The following is a 20,978-nucleotide window of genomic DNA, read 5'->3' on the forward strand; positions in this document are numbered from 1 at the left end:
GGCCCTCCCGTCTGCCAGATCCCTTGGGGTGAGGGAGGTGGGGACACACTTTGCCATCCAGCTCCTTGGAGGTGGCAGTGGTGCCCGGCCAGGGGCCTGCGTCTATTTGCCGTGTTATTTGCTGTATTATTTGCTGTATTTCATAAATTCTCTCTTCGTTTGTTACAGTCAGAGGTTCTGCTGTTTGCGTTTATTTTCATAAGTGGTTTTGACTCAGTGGCCAGCTGACAATTCGTGTATATCGTCTCTCCACTTTTCTTTTTTACTTTTTCTTTAATAAGGAACATCCTATTTTTATTTTTTATTTTTTAAGGAGGGCGCAGCTCTCCTTATTTTTTAAGGAGGGCGCACATGACAGTGGCCCATGCAGGGATCGAACCAGCAACCTTGGTGTTATTAGCACCAGGCTCTAACCAACTGAGCTAACCGGCCGCTCCCTCTTTTCTTTTCATGAGTTGACTAAAGCTGGAATCAGCAAGATGAAGGAACTAACACTTTTCTGTCCCTGCCCCCACCAGGGTCATCAGAGAGCTGTCAGCGAAGGCCCTGCATGACCTGGTCCAGCTGGCACCTGAGTACAGCGCCACTCATGGTAGGTGTATTCCAGCGTCCTGCTGGCCCAGACACGCACACACGTGTGCAACACACATGCACACGTGCATACCAAACACACGGGTACCACACACGTGTGTACCACAAACATACGTGTATACCCCACACACATGCACACACGTGTACCACAAGCACACAGGCACACACACAAGTGCACCGTACACGGGTGCACCACAAACACGCACACACGTGTGCACCAGAACCACGAAGCCGAGGACAGGGCCACCTGCTGGTTCCAAAGCCAGGGAGCTGAAAGTAAGTGAAAGAATTCATAATATAATGAATTAAAAATCAAGCTGCTTCCTGGCGGCTCACAACCTAGGGGCCGCCGGCCGGCCTTCTCGTATTTGCGGACCTCTCCTGGCTGGCAGAGCTCGGTCCCAGCCATCTTGCTCCAGACACAGCGGCCAAACCTGAGGTGCACACGCTGCACCGCCAGCGAGGAAAGAGCCGGCCTGACCTCCGGCCTGGGCTCCTTGGACTGCGTGCACACCTGACCTCCGTGTAGGGAGCAGCCGTGTCTCCAGGCTACCTGTTCCCTCTGACATTGTTAGCGACCAGCAGTGGCCTGGTCACGTGGGCGTCTCTGGCTTCCCGTGTGTGGGACTTCAGTTCCAGGGCCCCTGGCCTTCTGTCTGTTAATTCACCCTGATGTCAGGAGACTCATGAGATAACCACTCGTTTAGTCCGTCGTCTGCTGCCTGTGTAGGGCACTCACCACCGTCCCTTCTTCCCAGTTCAGGAGCATTAGTGGCCCCAGGATAAGGGGCTTCCCTGATACTTCAGCACTGACGGCTGCCAAGTTGGCACGCCTGTGTGGGAATCGCCCGGCTTGGACGCCGCCTGCTGTTACAGCCTCTGCATGGCTGCTCTCATGCATTTAGGGAAACTGAGACTCAGGGGCCGTGGTGTCTGCAGGCCGGTGTGGACATGGCTCTACCTGTACTGTCCTCTTGGCTTTAAGGATGCTGTGACCCTGCTCTCCCCCCAGAGCACAAAAGCCTTAGAGGCTCTCTGCCGGGCCTGAGGCACCCTGGGTGTGATGGGGTCCTGCAGCCCGGCCCCCAGGCAGGGCCCCTGCCGGACACTTAACCACAGAAGTGACCTAGAAAACCCTCTCTGTCCTCACCCCGGGCCACCCAATCGTGTCTGGGGACCTGGGGAGCGAGAGGCGCCCTCCGTCCCAAGGCGGCTCACTTCCGTGGGTGCCCAGGGTTGTGGCCTGTTGGCAATGGCAGGTTAGGTCCTGGGTGTTGTGATAATGACCCTGACACGTGACTGTCAGTGGGTGCCCTTCTCCCTTTGGATTCTGAGCCTGTGACCTGACATGGTACCGTGTGTGCTGAGTTGACGTGTTCTCCTGCCGTCCTTCGCAGTTTTCCCACGCCTGCTGGCGATGACGCAGAGCCCGGACCTGCACACGCGGCATGGGGCCGTGCTGGCCTGTGCGGAGGTCGCCCACAGCCTGCGCGGCCTGGCGGTGCGGGAGCACAGGTAGGAGACATCCGCCGGGGGCCAGCTTGCCCTTGCACATTTGTGTGTGTTGATCTGTGGGGGCGGCCGTCTTCAGGGGCCCACACTTTATCTGAACAAGTTGGTCAGTGGTCCTCTGTCCTCTGAGTAGTCGAGTCCTTTGATGGAGCCGCCGCCTGTCTGTCGGGGAGCCAGGCAGGGGCACTGGCGGCCACAGCGTGAAGTATGGGCTCCACCACGCGTGGGTGAACCACAGAGAACAGGTCCGGGCCGCGGCAGTGAGCGAGGCACACGCGTGTTTTGGTTCCCAGTGCAGAGGGCAGTTCCGTGTACACTGTCCTGCAGGCCCCTGCACGTGCAGGAGCGTGTGTCTGAGGGAAGAGTGCGTCCCTTCGTGTAAAAACACTTCAGCGCTAAAACATCTGTCACCATCCGAGCCTTCAGCGAGTCCTCATGTTTGCTGGGGGGGCGGGGGCTCAGCCTGGACACTGATGGACACGCGTGTCTGGACGGTGGCCGTAGCTGTCTCCTGACATCTCCTTGCTCTGAGGTAGAGTTAGATCATGAAAGCAGAGGCACGCTTTCACAGGTGGTATTGAGTAGCTCACATTCAGTATTCTTTAGTCATTCACCACTTTTGATCATTTAAAATACCAGAGAATGCAGATTGGAAGGTTTCTGCTAAGAACTTCCCAGCTGGTAAAGCTCGTGATTAAACAGGAAAGGTCAGTGCAGGGGACCCGAGGGACCTGCGTGCACGGCGGCTTCCTCACAGCCACTCACTCCGTCTCTTTGCTCAGAAGTGAAAGCTCAAGCACGTGGTGGCGTCTGTGACCTGCTTCTCAGGTCACAGACTAAGAAACACTGTTGGGTTGCGTAGTGTCACCTGCAGGCCCCGGGGGGTGGTTGTCCCCACAGCACGCCTCAGTCACAGCACAGTCCATTGAGGGCATCCCTACAGGTGGGGGATCGGCAGGGGGCAGCCTCTCTGGCCAAGTCCCAGTCCCAGGAGACCAGTGCAGCCACCGGGCAGCCCTAAGCCCATTACCGGTGTGACGCTGCCGTCCCCCAGCGAAGATCTGAGAAGCGCCCGGGTTTCTGCTGGGGCTGCTCATGTAGGCACTCGCCCTGCACCTCCCAAGTTCCAGGTTCCAGCTTAGAAACCACGTAGCTCGTACAGTTGGGCACAGACGCCCTTATCCCACCAGGGAGCTGTAGGGACCCTCCCGAAATTCAAGTCCTGGACGCTGCTTGAAGGGCCAGCCTTGCAAGCAGGCCTGAGGACGGCAGTGAGGCCCCTTGTGAGCTCCTCAGGGTCCCAGGGCCCTCACCTCAGCCGGTCCTGTCACTTTCAGAGCAGCCGGTCACCCCAGCAGCTGCAAGCCTGCTGCTCCCCAACCCCAGGGTCCCGGCGCCCCTGTCCTCATTGCAGGACTGTCTGTGTTGTCAGCACACTGCCACACGGCCAGGCGTCACCAATCTGGTCCTTACGGCCACCCGCTGAGTGGACACTGCTTCCTGGGGAACCCTGCAGGCAGGTGCAGAGGGGGTGGGGCTCCGGACAAAGGTTGGGTAGCCGGGTGCCCGCGGTCTCACGCTGTGCTTGGCTTGTGCAGACCCGTCGCAGACTTCCTGGATGAGACAGCCGTGCACGGTCTGAAGCAGATCCACCAGCAGGTCAGTGTGCAGACCCTGAGCCCTGTGCATCCTCCTCGGCCCCGGGAGAAGGCTGGGTCTGACGCCCAGGAAGTGCCCCGCAGAGGCTCAGCCCTGGGGCTCCATCCACCGTGGAGCAGTTGCTGAGGGGCAGGAAGGAAGAGCACCTCTCACGTGGCCAGAGTGTCCACAAGGCCCGGCCGTAGGTCTGGCCTGGGCTGCCTGACGCCTCAGGGACGCAGCCTGTTCTCAGGGGGACCGTGGGTGGCTGGGCAGTGGCCCCGGCACCAGCCTGGAACCTTCGATTCCGCTGGGCTGCACATGGGAACCGTGAGTCGGAAGTGACTCCAGAACCTGCCGGTTGCTGTGCTGCAGGGAGAAGGTGTTTGTTTTCCTCGGTTTTTCAGGTCTCAGTCTCCTATGATTCAAGGGAGGTAGAGCATGAACGGTGGGCCTTGGTATTAAAGATGCCGTCAGTCACTGACGAGGAAGTAACTGCTTTTGTAGTAAGATACTCGATCTCAGACCCTTCTCAGTCTGTGCCGTTGAATTTGGTTTTGGCAAAGCCGTCAGTGTGCTTGCCCAAAGCGCAGCCTGGCGTGCTCGCCTTAGCGTGACATCGTGCGAGCGTGTGGCGCCGGGTCGTGGTGCAGAATCCGGGAAGGTGCCGCTGGGCCCGGGGTGCCTTTACTGGCACGTGTGGGTGATGACAGCAGTACTCCCTGAGTTGTTGTGAGAATCGAAGAGCGTGTCTGGAGAGCTCTGGCCTCTGGCCACATGAACAGGCGAGAACCTCAGCTGCATGACGGTGCCAGGTGCTTCCAAGCTGCTGGAAGGAAACGCACCCTCAACCTGGTGGGCAGGGCTGGTTCTCCCTGAGAGGCCGCCTAAGGGACGGTGATGTCCCGGTCAGTCCTGGACGCCTCCCTGGCCGGCGACCCTCTTCCTCCCCTCAGTGCCTCGGTTGCCCTTCCAAGTGAGGCTTTCGTGAGGATTAAGTGAGATCACATGCAGGGGACGGGTGACGTGCTCGTGGAGGGTGACACAGGCTCGTCCTGGGAACGAGCGGCCGGCCTGGCCTCAGACACGTCTGCTGGGCAGGTTTTTCACTGTTAATATCACAGCCTATTGTGTTACTTTAAAAATCCAGATAATTTAAATAACTAACTTTCAATTCTTTATTTTCAGTTTCATGATCGTCACTTATACAGGTAAGCTTTACCAACCCGAATTTCTCATATTTTGTGTCTTCCTGGAAACATGCACTGTTGTAAAGGGCTCGTCTGGTGACACTCAGTGGCTGAGTGGGAAGGCTCGTCCCTCGGTCCTGGCCGTGTGCCTGTTTTATCCGAATGAGGCGCAGTCACCTGTGGCCCAGAGGTGTGGAGGGCACCCCCGTCCGTCTTCTCCAGCTACTGAGGCTCAGCTGGCATGGGAAGCGCCTGCTGGTCCACGTGTGGAGACTGATGGGCTCTGGTGACCGTAGAGGGTTGAGGGGCTGCAGCCACGACAGGCAGCGGTGGGGCCCACCTGCGCCCCCGCCCTGCAGCCCGTGCTCTACTCTCGGTCACCACAGCGCAGTGCCACCTTTTCTAGATTTCATGTGGGTGGCCACTCTGAAGTCTTGGGCCTGGCTTCTGTCACTTGGCGTGACGTGTTGGCGCGTGTCCTGCGGCGTGGTGCCGTGTAGGGACTGCTGCCACGCGTGCTCTCTAGGCGATGGCGGGGGCTGCTGCAGCTGCTGGCTCTTTGGGACCACGCTGCTGTGAACGCTGGCACCCAGGTTGCAGTGCGGACGAGCGTTTCCCCTCCTCCTGGGTGACTGCCCGGAGAGGCCCTGCTGCGCCCCACCCACGGCTCCTGTCGCTTTAAGACCCACAAGACCGTCCTGCAGGTGCTGGGCCACCTTCCTCCCCAGCAGCTCCGGGCCTGGGTGTGGAGAGGTGTCATCACCCTTAACCTGCGTTTCCCTAGTGACGGGCAGACTTCGCATCTCATCTGTCTTCTTCCATGAAGTAACTATCCAGATCTTTTGTTTATTAAAAACGCTCATGATCTATCTTCTTACTGAGTTGTCAGTGCCCTTTACATAGCATTCTGGATACAAGCTCTTTGTAGACATAGAATTTGCCAGCATTTCCTCCCGTCGGGGGCTTGCCTTTTCATTTTTCTTAGTGGCTTTTTAACATGGCTCGTGAATGCCAGGCTCTCCTCCTTTGTTCTCAGTATGGCTCGTTTTGGCCTCCTTCTGCCTCCAGCTTTTCTGAAAGACTGGAGTCTGTGTGGCTCGGGCCGAGGACGCTGCCTGTGCTGGTGTTGCCGTAAGAAGTGTCCAAACCTGTGGATAATTTTTGTGAGATTATTTGAGCCAAACTGGCAGCAGTTGCAGGGAAGCAAAATCTCAATGGATTGAGAAAATGCTCCTGAGACGGCAGTTTTGCAGCTTATTTTTTACATTGGAGTCATAGGAAGAGACTAAGGGAGTCACGTGGAATCCATGGGTGGGAGGTTAAAGGGGCAGGAGAAAGCAAAGCGGGGAACTCTCTGGGATTGGATAAAAAGTGACATGGAGAGACACATACTTCTTTCACATTGGTGGGTGCAGGGTAGATAATAATGAACATTTACGGCACAGAGAGATGGTATGTGGGGGACCAGATGACAATGAGGGGTTCCTGGTGTCATGCCCTGAGGAGTCTGGAAAAGAGAATTACTCTGACTTTGCAAAGGTGTGTTATCTGAGATGCGGAAAGATAGCGTGCAGGCTCAGTTCAGGTCAGGACTGACCTTTGTCAAGGAAGCTACAGGCCCAGGGTGTGACCACGGCCATGACCCGCTTGAGTGAGGAACGTTGATGTCCCGACCACCCTGTGTGGTTCCTCTGGTCTCTGGGTCTGTAGGGCCCACTATCCTGGCCTCCCCTGAGCTTGTGGGGTTCCGTCTGTGGCCCCTTTTCCGCCCACACTGGGAGCCGTCCTCCCAGCTTTCTCACCATTGGCGGTGGCCTCCGCTGCTCCGGGGCCATTCTCAGTCACAGCTTGTACTTGAAGGTGACCTTAAACTCTGTGCCCGTCCTCCCTCAGAACCCCTTTTCTGGACGGTTTGTCTATGGTGAGATTTCAGATGCAGCCTCGGTTCCCCCAAAACAGACCCGTCTGTAGCGGGCCAGGCGCTATGGGACGCCCTCGGCGGAATAGCCTGCGCCGCTGGAGTGCGTGTTGGCCTTACTGCTTGTGATGGCCACGGCCCAGTTCCTGCATGTCCCTCAGCAGGTCAGGCCGTCCTGCAGGAGTGGTGAACAGGCTGTGACTGCAGCACAGACGTCTGATTCATCTTAAATGTGAGTGGGTCACGTGGGAGTGGCTGCTCAGAGTCGAGTGCAGCCAGGCCTGTGTCTTGGAATGAGAAGTGTGACATGCGTTTGGGACCCGTGCGAGGAGGCCCCTGTGGGGGGTGCGCCTGTCCGGTGAGGGCTGCCCCCATCCCGCCAGCAGTGGCTGTGCAGGGCTGTCCCTTTGCTTCCTCACTGATCTCAGTGACGTGAGGAACCGTGTTCTCCTGGCATCCTGTCTGAAGAGTCCTCCTGGAGAGCATGTAGCATGGACTGCTTTCCTCTAACGTGCAGCGTTCATCGTGAAGAATGAATATGGGCCTGATCCAAGTGAGAGCAGTACAGCGAGCCCTGTCCCTTCCCCCAGCTTTATCAGTTACCAACATTTGACCATTTGCCTCATCTCTGCTAGTGTGTGTCTGTTTGTATATCATTTGTTTTCTTGGCAGAAAGCAAGTTGTGGGCTGGTGTTTGTTTCGTGTCTGAGTGAGGTGCAGGGACCCCGTGATTCTTCACATCCACGGTGCCACCTCTACCCCCGAGGGCCAGCGTGGACTTGGCTTCTTCAAGTGGCCCTGGATGTCCTTGTAAGCCTGTTCCGCTGAGCTGGGCCGACAAACTCGTGCACTGTGTTGATATTCTTCAGTCCCTCCTTTACTTTTCACGACATACTGATTTTTTAAGAGTTCAGGGCAGCTGCCTTGAATACCATTCTGCATTCTGGGTGTGCTGGCTTGTTCCAGGGTTAGACCTGGCCCAGCCGTGGCTTGGCTGACGTGGCCACTTGTGTTGCACACAGAAGTACCCTAAAGAGACCCTGATTTGATTCCTGGGTTCAGGGCCGACCTCCAGGAGGTCAGATGTGCCAGTGAGAGGCGTGTCCCCCTCCAGCTGGTGAGTGACCTGGGGCCTGGGGCTTGGCGATGTGAACCCCAGCTTTCCGAGCCTCCCTCCTTGCCTGAGCGGCACTCGGGGGCTTGTCAGAGGGTGCGTGTCTGGTCCCCTTATTCTTCCTACATTCAGTACCTGGGCTTTATGCAAAAAGAACCACTTTCCTTCCTACCCACCCTGCCCTTTGTAACATCCCTACAGACTCATGGGTCCTTTCCCCCCATATGTTGTAATCCATTCACATCATTGTTCCTCTTTTTCTTGCTCAAATTGTCCACTGTTTGGCCCACAGGACCCTGTTTGAATGGACTCCTCTCGTTTTCACATGATTCCCTTAGTCTTGGAGCATTTCTTTAGAGCAAGATCTTTTTAAACCTCTTCCTTTTTATTGTTTGGGGTTTTCTCCCCCCACGGCTGTTGCGTTCAGTGCAATTCTTCTTTTCAGACTTGTGGTTTATTTTCTGAAGTTGCATCTGTGTCTTTCTCATCCCTAGTGTCTCCTCCCCGCCTGTCCCCTGCCTTCTGGGACACATGGAGAGCCGAAGCTGCCTTCATGGCCTCATGTGCTGACTCCGTCGTCTTGGGCATGTCTGGGTCTGGTTGTATTGACTGGTTTTCTTGCAGCTGCGCATTGTGTTTTCCTGATAATTCTCTGTTGGATCCCCAAGCTTGGTGAGATTTTTGTGGGGGCTGGGTTTTGTCACATTCCTTCTAACCGTGCCAGTAGCTGCTTCCAGTGGCTGTTACGTTGGTTGAGATGAACTGGATCCTTTCGAGGCCCGTGGCAGGTCTGGAACAAGCTCATTGCCGGCCAGGCCCTCTTGGCTGCTCTCACCAGGCCACACTGCTCTGGTTGGTAGGGGCTTGGCCCAGCCCGCGTGGGCCTGAGTGTCCTGCCTTCTCCTTCCAAGCGTTTCTTTCCTCTCAGGCTCAGGTAGTGTCTTGTGTGTGAGGCTCACGATCAGCCTGGCTTAAGGGGACCTTGGAGAGCTCTGGAGCCGCCTCTGTTGCCTCAGCTCCTCAAATTCCAGCTGACCGCTCCCCCACCTCGACCTCCTAGACTCCCTGGACAGGTGGCTCCGTGGGGCTTCACTGCCCGCTGTGCCCTGAGGCGTCCTGGGGCTGCGCCTTGTTCGCTTACCTCTCCCAGGCCTGTTTTCCAGCGTTGGAACCTTCATTCCATGTATTTCATCCATTTTTCCAATTGTTTAAGGCAGCAGGACAAACCTCCATTCCGTTACTCTACAGGGCGAGAAGCCAAAGTATGATGAATCAACTTCCTGTCTTCTCATTGAGTGTGTGTTAGCTTCACGTTGGCTAATTTCTTCTTGTCGGTGTCAAACGTGAACCATGTGTCCAGAGCCTCAGACGCTGACTCTGCATCCAGAACAGGCCCAGCAGCGGCCATTACTTCTCCCTGGTTTGGTTCATAGAGGAACATTTGTGGGTTGCTTCCTCGGGCTGCATAACGATACCTTTCTGTGTCTTAAATTCCTTTAGTTTTCTCAAAGTAAAGTGGAATTTGTCCAAACTCTCAAAGTGAGTATGGAATTTGTTCTGAATGATGTAATTCATACCTAATTCATAACGATTATCGTGTCCGGTGGAAACTGAAAATCAGAGTGACCCGTGAGGACTCGCGATATCTGGCGGTGGCAAAACATTTTTTCTTTTTCTTTTTTTTTTTTTTTTGCCACGAGGTGTGTTTTGTTTTCATTAATCATACAAATAATTTTCTATTATTTGTATGATTAATGAAAATAAATCATTATTTATTCGGGGAATTCAGCGGTCCGATTGGGCGGTTCCCAGAGCAGCTTGTTGCTCGTGTCCACCTTGCAGGTGGCCCCGTCCCCACATCACAGCTGGAGTCTCCGAGATGACGGGGGGCGGGGTCCTCCAGGTTCTTAAGGAGTTTCACTCCACTTCTCCTGCTCAGTGTTCTCTTTGGTGGGCAGGGTGTTCTCCTGCGTCTCCGTCTTCTTCAGTTTGGCCTTATCGAAGCTGGCGATTTCCCCACGTCAGGCTTGTCTGCCATTTTCTTAAAACAATCCCTGGTCTTCGCGTCCAGCCAAGGTTCCTGGTTACCGCTCCCGTCGCTGCAGCAAGAGACCGCAAAACTTTTTTTCATTTCTTCTTATACACGGTAGTTCCTACTTGCAGTAACAAGGGCCACTGATGAGCACGAGAGTAGTTTTTGGAGCCTGAAGTGACATCTGTTACTTGGTGAGGATGTTTTATGTTGTTTCATGTAGTAAGAGATTTTAACCTTGAATGTTTTCATTTATTTTCAGGGGCCTGGGAGGAGAGCTCATGAGACAAGCAGGTAGGTCTGAGCGACAGAATGCTGCAGATTGCAGGTTGCGGGCTTTTATTCTCGCCATGGAGGGAATCAAAAAAGTCCTGAGGGCGTCACTTTATTCTTTCAATACTGTTAAGTTTGCTGAGCACGTCCTTTTGCAGTGACAGGTGGCAGGGTGGCTTCCCTGTGAGAATTAGCACCGGGGGTGCCTGGCTGCCGACCCTGCCCCCCACTCCTGTGTGTTCATGGAGGCTCCAGCTCCCAGCTCCTGAGCACGTGTGTTTCAGTGACGTCAGGTCGCAGCCGTGGGGGTGGGATGGGCGAGCGGAGGGGGGCAGAGGTTGGGTTGGCGAATGTTGCTGCGTAGCTTCCTCAATAATATTTAAATTAACTGGAGACCAAAGATTGTATTTAAATGTTTGCAAAAAGTCAAATGATACCAACATGCAAATACCTAGATTTCCTGACAACTTTTCAGCTAAACCTAGAAAACCTGGCTTGTCTGGTGGACGTGAAGTGGGTACCCAAGCAGTCCTGGCCATGTGCGGGGCTCAGGTCCAGGAGCCTGTCACCCAAGGAGAGGAGCGGGCAGGGGGGAGGGTCAGTAGCCCCAGTGTGACAGACGTGCCCTTGAGTGCTGCGGCCGGGGAGTGACCTCAGCATACATCTGCTTGTCAGCATGCCGAGCTGCAGGGTGGCCCTTCCCCGCCCGCCCGGCTGGCGGTGTTTGCCAAGATCAGCCTGCACTTCTGAGCGCTCTGCAGCCCTGGCCTCCCCTCCAGACCCTTCGGTGCATTCCTTCTGTGACCCTTCCGTGCACCCCTGCCCCACCTAGCTCGGGCCCCAGGACTGTCCCTGTCCCCTTTGTCCTTCCAAGAAGATCCGTGTCTGCCAGCGGCCACCCAGTCTGGACAGGGGGTTGGCCTCCTTAGCCCAAATCATCTTCCTGACAAAGGCCTCCCGGTTTCTGCGTGTGCCTCATCCACTTTGAGTGGAGAGTGTGCAGATCCTTAGCACGGCTGCAGTGACAGCCTCGCTGAGCTTGCAGAACACTCTGTGCTCAGACCCCAGGGCTGGTCTGCAGGCCGGGAGGCAGCTCCAGGCCAGGCTCTGACCCGCCAGCCACCCTGTAGTGTCAGTGCTGCTCTGATTGGGCCCATGTGTCCTCCAGTCAGTTCTCTGGCCCCAGAGGGCAGCCGTGACATCACGTAGGTCTGGCATGTCATTCCCCCGTCAGAGGAGAAGCAGCGTGGCAAGTGGTGTCCCAGGGAAGGACACAGTCCTGGACAGTGGGAGGGCGTTGGGATTCCAGACTGAAGTGAGCTGGGCTCCTGGAGGACACGGTGGTGCATTGGGCAGTGTGCAGGGAGCAGGGGGGCGTGGGGAAAGCCTGGGTAGGGCCGAGCGCGAGCAGTCAGCCTTGAGTGAGGCGCAGTGAGGGTATGTGAGCAGGACTTCCCGGCCACGGCCGTGCTGGTGCATGGCCGGGCTGGGGCTGTCCCCCAGGATGGTGGCACGTCTCTGACTCAGACCACATAGGAGAGCACCCCCCGACCTGGAAGTGGGAAGAAGTCAGCGGCTCCTGGATCAGTTTGAAAAGCACTGTCATTAGCAGGCCAGTTCCGTTTCCCAAGCTTATTGGATACCGCTGGGCTCAGAGGTACAGGAGACTGAGCAAAGGCCTTGTCTGTGCATGTGTGGGGGTGTGCACGCACACGTGCCTGCACAGCGGTGATGAAAAGAGCTTTGGGAAACCAGGGCAAACCCCAGCTGCGTACCACCAATCAGTGAGAGGAAAGCGAAGCCAAGAATAACTCCTCTGAAACCACTTGCTGGGCAGCGGCGAATGGAAGGGAGATGAGGGGGAGAAATGGGTGGGAAGCTGGGACGACTGCAGTGAACTTTCTTGTCTGTACATTCGGTTGAGGACTATTGAGGCCCCACTGTGCACGGGCTCTGGGGACGTGAGCACGCGTGTTGAGGCCCCACCGTGCACGGGCTCCGGGGACGTGAGCACGCGTGTTGTGGCCCCACTGTGCACGGGCTCCAGGGAGGGGCCCAAAACAGACCCTGGCTGCTCTTGTGGAGCTCGCAGACACAGAGACAGAGCACTTTGTGATGGGGAGGAAGGAACTCAGAGAGGAGGGAGCCGGAGAAGCTGGACCGAGCTCCTTGCAAACCTGTGTCCGTTCTGAAAGCTGTGCCCAGATTCTCAATCCCTGATGGGTTGGTGGGAAGTCCCCTCAGGTCCCCAGGGGCTTGTCACAGTAGAGCAAGCTGCAGGGTTCCCAAAGGCTGTTCCAAGTGGCTGAGTTGCTTTTGGTGAGTGCACGTGTGTGAGGAGGAGGCAGAAGCAGGCGGTTCCACCACCCGCTGGCTCAGGGGAAGCCTGGTCAGTTCCTGGGGCAGCTCCTAATGGCAGCCGCGTCAGGGGACAGGAGGGCGGGGTTCTGAGTGACGGGGGCCCAGCCGGGATTCCCCCTGGCCCATGGCGGCTGCTCTGCTGAGAGGCCTGCCTCCCTGTCACCTCCATGTTCTGGGGTTTGACGTTGCCAGGAAGTCAGCTCTGGGAGCGTGAACCGACTTGTCAGCTGACGTGTGGCACTGGTGGCTCTGGCCAGGATTGGGGTGGTTTTGGATATGAACTGTCACCCCCAGGTGCAGAGCCACTCCCACGGCTCCTGTCACTGACCCCAGCGCCACCCACTCACCATTTCTGGGCCTGGGGGCTCGGCTGGTGGTAGGGAACGGAGTTCTTGGGGTCCACTCTGGCTCCCAGTCTCAGGGAGCAGCGCCGGCTGCATGGTCCCATCGCCGACCGGGAGTGCACGTGTTGTTGCTCGTGTCTGAGCAGAAGTCCGCACAGGAGCTATCGCCCCTGTGAAATGAGGGAAGAGAAAGAGGGTTCGTAACCACAACTAGACGTCTCCTGGCTGCGTGGATGTTTTAGGGGTTCCTTCAAGGTGACTTTTCCTTCCTCAAGATGCTCGCCTCGTGAAACCTGGTCACGCAGTATGTTCTGCCTTAATATGCCAGCAAGCCGCTTCGGCCTTGTCACGGCTGCAGGGGCTGCCGTGACCCGTGTTACCCCCATTCCCTGTCGCCTACAACCGTCAGCAGCTCAGAGCAGCCCCTGCTGTGGACAGGAAGTAACCGGCAGAAAGAACCGTGTCTGCTTGCTGTCAGGGTGCTTTCCGGAGTCCACAGCAGGTGACGGCCGGACAGCGCTGGTGCCCAGCCAGGAGCGCTGCATTTGCCACGTGGGCAGACGTAGACGGGCAGGATTCCCCTTCTCTCATTTATTAGGTACTTGTCAGTGATGCTGTTTGGAAAGACGCGAGGCAGGCTGGCCATACCCCACGTGCTCAGCTCCCAGCTGCACCCACATCCAGGCCAAAGAAATAGTGATAGAAAACCTGCTGGTCCAAAGATGAAAGAAAAGCAACCGCACTGCTGATTTGGTGTTTTCACCCCGCCTCAGATTCTTGGGGGGTGGGGGGGGGCGGGAGGGTTGCCTTGAAGGAGAAGTCTGGTTTGTGTTCTGTTGGGGGGCCCTATGGGTTGCTTGCCAGCACCCCTCCCGCAGACGCACGCCCCTCCTTTCCCACCGGGCTCTGCTGCGGGAGGCTGTCTGCCAGGGGCACAGTGGGGGAGCATGGGGCACCCTGCTCTCAGGCCACTGGTTCCAGCCTGTGGGGTCAGTGGGAGCCCCTGCCAAGCCAGTAGGAGGAGGGGGGAAGGTGGGTCAGGAGTTGACCTGGCTCCGCCTGCCCCATCCCCCAGCCAAGGCCACAGCCCCCTCCTGCTTTGCTGCTTTATTAGCCCTGGGGGGTCAGTCAGAAGCCCTGCCCGTGGTCCCTACTGAGCCTTTGACAGGCACTCAGATTTGTTTCTGGGTCTTGCTTGTTTTTCCTTTAGAGGGAATTATTTTCATACACGGGTGTTTCAGTATAAGTAGTTCACAGACGTGAAGCAGTTCACTGTTTAGCTGTTAGTGGTCTCGGTGCCCCCCCCAATCTCAGTCTCCCCCGCACCCCTTTCAGGCTGCCTTTTTGTCTTAGCTGCTCCCTTGTTTCTACGTTATGTGCTTAGAAAGCATAGCCTCAGTTTTAGATGTGTTCATTTGAATGAGACCAGTTTCAGAGCTCTTAATTCTTGTGTTTTTGTCTTTTGGAGTTTTTATTTTTATAGTTTTGATACATACCCGTGTCAGTTTTCCGTCGTCTCTTACCCCTTTGAGCAAACGAGCACAGTGTGAGATCTGGAGCCGCCTTGGAGCGCTCGTGCCGGCCTGCTGATGGAGGCCTGGGTGTGGGCAGTGCCAAGGCACAGAGGCCGCCGGGGCGGGGGCTCTTCCCGCCCCACACAGGCCTGGCAAAGCCTCTGGCTGTGGCCTAGGAGCCCATCCTCTACGTCAGGGTTCGAGGGCTTCAGCCAGTGACCTGGATTTCCTGGGGTGGGCACCTTCAGGTTCAGAGCTCACTGGGAAGGGTGTCCCCGTTTCCTGTCACACCTGGACCCAGCTCCACGCACAGCCTGGCGTGGCCCGGGTGCTCGGGCCGCCTCCTAGGTCCCCCAGCGTCTCCTCCAGAGACACCAGTGCTGCTCAGGGAGAAGCAGCTCGCCTGCACCCCGACCCCCAGGTCTTTACTTCCTCGGTGGCTCCCCAGGGTTCATTTTTAATTGTGTCCAGCTTTTAGTAAATGCGCTGACTGCTGGGTTGGTCTGGATTACCTAGTCTGTTACTTTTTGACCCTGTTACATTGAAATCCTCACAAACTCCCCGGAAGTCGTGGAGTGAGGACAGCAGCTGCCCCAGTGGTGACGTCTCGTGTGCCAGTGGAATGTCATAGCCACGAAACTAACTTGGGTGCCGCATGCCCACTGCAGACGTCCCCACTTTTCACGTGTGTTCATGTGTGTGTGTGTGCATGCAGGCATCTGGTTTTATGCGGCTACACTTAGATGAGTGTCAGTAGCAGCTCAGTCGACAGAACTGCTGTCCCACCACGGCAACCGGCCTCTGCGGCTCCCCGCCGTCCCCGGCTGCCCAGGCGGTTGTCTGTCTCTACGTGGTCGTTTCGGGGTGTGACTTACATGAGGAGAGAGTCATGTTCCTCCTCAGAGTAGATAACGGCCCCGAGAAGCCCCCAGATTCTTGGTGTTACTCAGTCATTCTCTTCATCCCATTGTCTCGTTTTGGCAGTTTGTTTAGCCATCTGCCCATTGAGGGCCGTCTGGGCTGATGCCCAGCTTTGCCGTTATGCGTGAAGCTGCCAGAGGCGTCTGCACATGGGTTTTTGTGTGAGCCTGCCTTCCCATTGCTCTGGCAGAAGTGCCCGAGAGTTCCTTTGCTGAGCCCCCTGGTGAGTATAGGTTTCATTTAGTAGCAACTGCCGAACTGTGAGCAGCGTTGTCTGCACCATTTGCCTTCATCCCACGGACGGTGTGAGAGGCCCGGCTTCTCCAAACCTTCTCCAGACTCGCGTTGTCACTGGTGTTTGTTTTAGCCCTTCTCATGGGCACGTCATGACGCGTCCCCATGGGTTTCATCTTCGTTTCCCGAATGGCTGCTGATGCTGAGCTTCCTCTCACCGGCTGTTTTTTAACTTCACAAAACACACCAGCAGTTCACACGCAGGCAAACGTGACAGTTATTCTGGACATTAGTGAGGGCTTGGATTTTCCAGGCCTTAAAACATCTTGTACAACTATGCAGACCAGGCTGGTGTTTTCTTGGTGCAAACCCAGGTGGCCTCCGAGTTGCTGGCAGGGCTCAGCCTCACCTGTGCTCAGGGAAATGCTGTGAGCTCCACAAGGGGACAGTTTTCCTCTGTTGGGGTGGCTGCAGTCACAGCTTAGTCACCCTGGTGCGACAGGCTGTCTGGACGCGGAGTGGTCACGGGCTTTCTGTGTGCCACCTGGTGATGTCTCCACCAGGGAGAGATGTGTGCAGCCTCCGGTCCCACTCCCACCCAGAAGTGTGTGAGGGGTGCCGGGCAGGCGGGGGGGTGTTTGTGGCCTCCTGGCCTGTAGGACAGAAAGCTGGAGGGCGAGGTTAGGCCACCAGTGAATGAAGGTCCTTGGGGGGCTGTTTCCCTGCAGTGAGAGTTGTGAGGTCTCTGCCGTTGGTTGTCTGTGAGGTGAGAAAAGCAGGATGCAGGCCCGTGGTGTCGTGGATGCTGTTCAGACATGTGCCTCCCACCCCCGGGACCCCCCGCGGCTCGGCAGGGACCACGCTTGTCGTGGGCAGTGAGTCAGCAGCCGTGAGCAGGAGTGGGCGTCACTTTTAGTCGGGAGTGTCCCGCGCTCACATAGCACTCCAGAGCTGGCTATGTCACTTTCCTCGGCCCGGCAACATTTCAGATGACGGCTGCCAGACGCTTGGGTCCCTGAGTGACTGCGATAAGCCTCCCCCCACCACCCCGGCAGGCCATGTGTGACAGAAATGTCGTGTGAACAAGGAGGAAGCTTGTGTTGCTGTAGCTCTGAGAGGAGGGCTTGTCACTGCGGCCTGGCTGCGGGAAGAGGTCTGCGGTCACAAGATTCGGGCTCACACTCAGGTCCCCTCACTCTCCCAGGTCAAGCAGGGGTCCAGTCACTAAATATGGGGAGGGGTACGTGTAGCCACCAGCCACGTGGCGTGCTGGCGGGACCGGGCCGCTGCGGTTGGGTGGTGTGGCGGCGCGGAAACTCGCGCCCTGTGTGCGCGGCTCCTCCTGGTGGATCCCAGACGGCCAGGGCCTCAGCGTGACGCTGCCCGACGGACGGAAGCTCAGGTGCTGATGCTTTGGGCCGACCTGCTCACTGTTCTCCGTGTGGCGGCCGGTCCGTCTGAGCTCCTGGTCATTTGGGGCCACATTCCTGCCCAGGGGAGTGGCAGTGGTTTAAAGCCTGACCTGCGTTGCTCAGAAGCCAGGAGTTTTATCTCCTGTTGAGGATAATAAGCGTCACCTTCTCTGTCGTGACAGCATGTGCTGGGTGACCCTGGGCAGTGCTCCCCTGTGACGGGAGGCCGCCTTCCCACGCACGTGAGCTTGCTTCCCTGTGCCCGTGCGCCGCCAAAGGGAGGCACCGTAGGTGTGGTGGTTCTTGCACCCACGTGTCCTCCGAATGTGGGCCGTCCCTGGCGTCCAACCTGTAGCTGCCACATTGAGCTCTCGACTGGGCAGGGCTGTCCGAAGGGCCTGCGGTCCTGTCACTGGGCATGGGTCCTGGTGCTGCCAGTGTCGCCGGGCCCGGTCTGGGGCAGGCTTGGTGCTGTGGCTGGCGCTTGGGGGAAATGACACTGCGTTTACTCTTTTTCTTCCTAGTGTGCATTTTAATAGAAAAGCTGTCCCTTTCCAAATTGCCCTTCAGAGGGGACGCTGTGCTCGGTAAGTGCTTTTCTTCAGTGACTCACGCTGTAGCATTTCCTGCCACAACCACCTCAGATCGAAAGTACTAATGGACCTGTTAGGATGGATGGGGGATGGTGGTGTCAGCAAAATCATGACAGCAATCTGTTGTAAATGACATGTGTCTATCACACGCCCCTCCTGCCCCAGGCAGCTGTCCCCTCGCCCTCTGACCGCTCGACCTTCTTCCCCAGAGCCCTGTCTGGGGGCTGCCTATCAGCCGCGCCAGACTGCCAGCCGGCTGGAGCCCGAGCGCCCCGGGAGTGCAGCAGCCCTGGCACCACGGCCACTGGGCAGGTCTGCGAGGGCGGCCCTCCTGGGGTCCCGTGGGGCACACGGCCTTTTGTCCATGTGAACAGCCGTGGAGAGGCAGCGACGGGCCTGGGGTCCCCACACACGGCCTGTGACTTAAGGAGCAGAACAGGCTCCGGCCAAGTTCTGGATCTAACTGCTTTGGAAGTTCAGGTTTTTATTGGTGGGGGTGGTGGGGACGTCGGAGGGACAGGGACAGGAAAAGACGGCAGGACGCTTGCAGGTGTAGGCAAAGAACAAACATTTTCCCACCGTACGTGCTAACATCTCAGCAGCCAAAGGAGACTCTGCCTTTAAGTCGAGAGCCCCCACAGTTCATGCCGCCTGGAGAGTGCAGATTCTGTCCGGGTTCTTCTCAGTGTTTCCCCGTCTGCTTTGACGGAGGAGGCAGAAGAAGTTTGTTGTTTTCACTTTCATCTGTTCTTGCAAGGATAAATGCATTTCTTTGTTTCTTTTGCAGATGGTTGGCAGTGGCTGATAAATGACACTCTGAGAAATCTCCATCTTATGTCAAGTCAGTCCAGAGAGCAGATCAAGGTGTGGCAAGCAGGTTTCCGGTGGCTGCATGGCATGCAAAGTGTCATTAGTATGTTTAGTGTTTGTTTGAAAGGACTGTGTATTACGGGTCTCTTGTGTGTACTGACGTGATAACTGGTAAATACTGTCATCACATTTGGACTCTGGATGGTATTGTCTGTGTGACTTACAGGCAGGGAAGCTAACTCAGCCATTGCTGGCCAGAACAGGTACGTTGTTTATTAACCGTTTTTTTCTGGTGTAAGGTACTCACCTTCTCAGTGTTTTTCCCAGAGGTCAGTGGTAACTGGTCAGCGGAACTGTCCTGTCGAGCTGTGGGATTTCAGGGTTGGAAGCTGCATGGTCGTGCTTGTGCCGAGTCATTGCTGTGCATGTCACATTGGTCATTTCGAGCAAGCAAGAGTTGAGTGTCCCAGTGGCCGAGTGCCACGCCGTCCTGTGTAGGGACAGGTGAATGAACGTTGGGGCAGTAGCAGTGTGTACCCCTTCCCCAGTGGCCATCACTGGGGCACAGATGTGACTCGGCTTTGAAGTGGAGGGTGGAGCCTGAGAGGACACACCCATCTCCAGTGCAGCCCCTGCCCCCTGTGCCTCAGGGTCCCTGCCGGGTGACGGATGCTCCTTCGGTTTCCTTTTTGTAAGGTGACTGTCACTGTGGAATTAAAGGACAGCTTCAGCTGTTGCATCTGAGTATCTCAGGAGCAAGGCCCAAACCTTCCTTTGTAAGCACGCGTGCCTGCTTCACCCCAGCACTGATCCGTGCGGCACTGCTCTGATGGGCAAGTGACAGCTCAGTGTCATCTCCTTCCGAGGCCCCACCGGCCTGGCCCCAACAGGGCTGCATTGGTGGCCTTGCTGCCTGATCTGGGGACAGAACGCTCACATCCAGCTCTGCCCTTTGCTGGCTGTGTGACTTCGAAAGGCTTCCCTGAGCCCAGGTGCCTCCTGTGACAGTGGGTGTCAAGGAGAGGACCTACATGTCCCTGCCACCTCCTGCGCTGTCCTCCCCCCTGCTCTGGGCAGCTTGCCAGTGGGGTTGGGGCCTGAGGAGCCCTCGGACCCCGCCGCCTCGAAATGAGGCTGACACGCGTGCCTGGAGCCTTGCCCTCGTTACTTTTGGGTGTGTGACGCACACTTTTTCCTTCATTATTTCTGCTGGGAAAGAAGAAAATGCCCATTTTGTTATTCACTGTTCACGTTATAAGACATGGAATTTGTATGGAAGAAATAGTCAAGTTTTCTGTTCAGCTTATTATTTGCAAAGAATGTTAAAGCTCTAACGGTATCGGACACGATGACAGCAGACTGGCAGGCTGCAGTGATGTCACTCAGTTTCTGGTCTTTACTCGCTGGCCTGACTGCAGACAGCCCAGCTGCCCGGTGGCTGCAGGCCACTCACGTCCTGCTTTGTTCTAGGACGCAGCCATCTCGGCCCTGGCCGCCCTCTGCAGCGAGTACTACACGAAGGAGCCCGGCCAGGTGGACCCCGCTGGGCAGGGTGAGTGGCGGCCATGCTTGGCCTCAGGCTCTGGGGCCTGGAGGGCTTGGGTTTGCGATCCTTCCCGCTGCAGTGTGGACTCGGGCCTGAGCTAGGCGATCGGCAGGGCTAAGGTGGGCATTGGGGACCGCGACGGTCCTGAGGCCTCCTGGGCCTGCCCCAGTCTCCCCTCTACTCGTTGGGCACAGATGCCCAGAGGGGTCTCTCTGAACAAGTCATTTCTCCAGGGCGAATCTCAGCGTTGGCTTTACTGTGTCAACTTTTCCTGGGACACGGCGTCCCTATGTCATGTGTAGTCAGCTCCTATTTCAGCTGCGTTTGCTCACATTACGCTTTTAAGTGCACTTGTCCCCAGGGTCTGCTCTGGAGGCCCCCATTACACCTGCCTTCTCTGCTGACCCGTGTCCCACCTTGTGATCCCTTCTCGTCTTTCTGTCCACTTCGTTCCTTTGTCCCGCATGTGTCCTGCAGCTCCTCCGTGATATGTGTGGTGGTGGCCTGTGTCCTCAGGGGTCAGCGCAGAACTGTCTGCGTCTGCGTCTGGCCACGTCCGCCTCATCACATGCTCTCTCCTCGCAGCCTTTGTTCCCATCAGGGACACGTCAGTGACAAACATTTTGTGGTAAAATGTGTTTCTAGAGTTTCCACGCGCACGAGGCACCACCTCTCTGGTGCGCGGCCGCCACAAGCAGAAATGTCATGCTCTCCCCCTTTACCAGGACAGTGGCTGTGTCGCAGCCTCTGCACAGGGCGTTTCCCGGAGCCAGCCCCGCGGAGATTGCCAGACACGTGACTGTCTGTAAGCTCTCCTTCACGAGGGTCATGTTTATGTCCAGAAACTTCACATTCGCATATTATGTTGCCCTGTACCGTACTCTTTTCTGTCGTTTTATACAACATGCATGACAGTTACTTCAGAAGTATGTGAAACACTGTTTTAAATTATTTAAGTGTATAAAAGTCACGCAT

General features: G+C 56.6%; 1 protein-coding gene and 1 pseudogene across 4 annotated transcripts in view; one reads left to right on the top strand and one right to left on the bottom strand.

Annotated features, from left to right (window-relative positions):
• The window catches only part of TBCD (tubulin folding cofactor D), a 150,233-nt gene that overhangs the window by 109,752 nt on the left and 19,503 nt on the right, over nucleotides 1-20,978 (top strand). For all 3 annotated transcript variants that reach the window (XM_081028702.1, XM_081028703.1, XM_081028704.1), the window contains exons 19-26: nucleotides 519-592; nucleotides 1,989-2,106; nucleotides 3,702-3,762; nucleotides 4,930-4,952; nucleotides 10,258-10,289; nucleotides 17,579-17,641; nucleotides 18,435-18,511; nucleotides 19,928-20,009. In XM_081028702.1, the coding sequence (XP_080884828.1) occupies nucleotides 519-592; nucleotides 1,989-2,106; nucleotides 3,702-3,762; nucleotides 4,930-4,952; nucleotides 10,258-10,289; nucleotides 17,579-17,641; nucleotides 18,435-18,511; nucleotides 19,928-20,009 (530 nt within the window). The remainder of the gene's footprint in view (nucleotides 1-518; nucleotides 593-1,988; nucleotides 2,107-3,701; nucleotides 3,763-4,929; nucleotides 4,953-10,257; nucleotides 10,290-17,578; nucleotides 17,642-18,434; nucleotides 18,512-19,927; nucleotides 20,010-20,978) is intronic.
• On the bottom strand, nucleotides 6,966-10,001 carry LOC308489264 (thymosin beta-10-like; annotated as a pseudogene). Its single transcript has 2 exons — nucleotides 9,885-10,001; nucleotides 6,966-7,024 (listed from the first exon to the last, which is right to left on the bottom strand). The product of its transcript is annotated as a thymosin beta-10-like (transcript).

Source organism: Rhinolophus hipposideros, assembly GCF_964194185.1.
Source record: "Rhinolophus hipposideros genome assembly, chromosome: 20".
NCBI lineage: Eukaryota > Metazoa > Chordata > Mammalia > Chiroptera > Rhinolophidae > Rhinolophus > Rhinolophus hipposideros.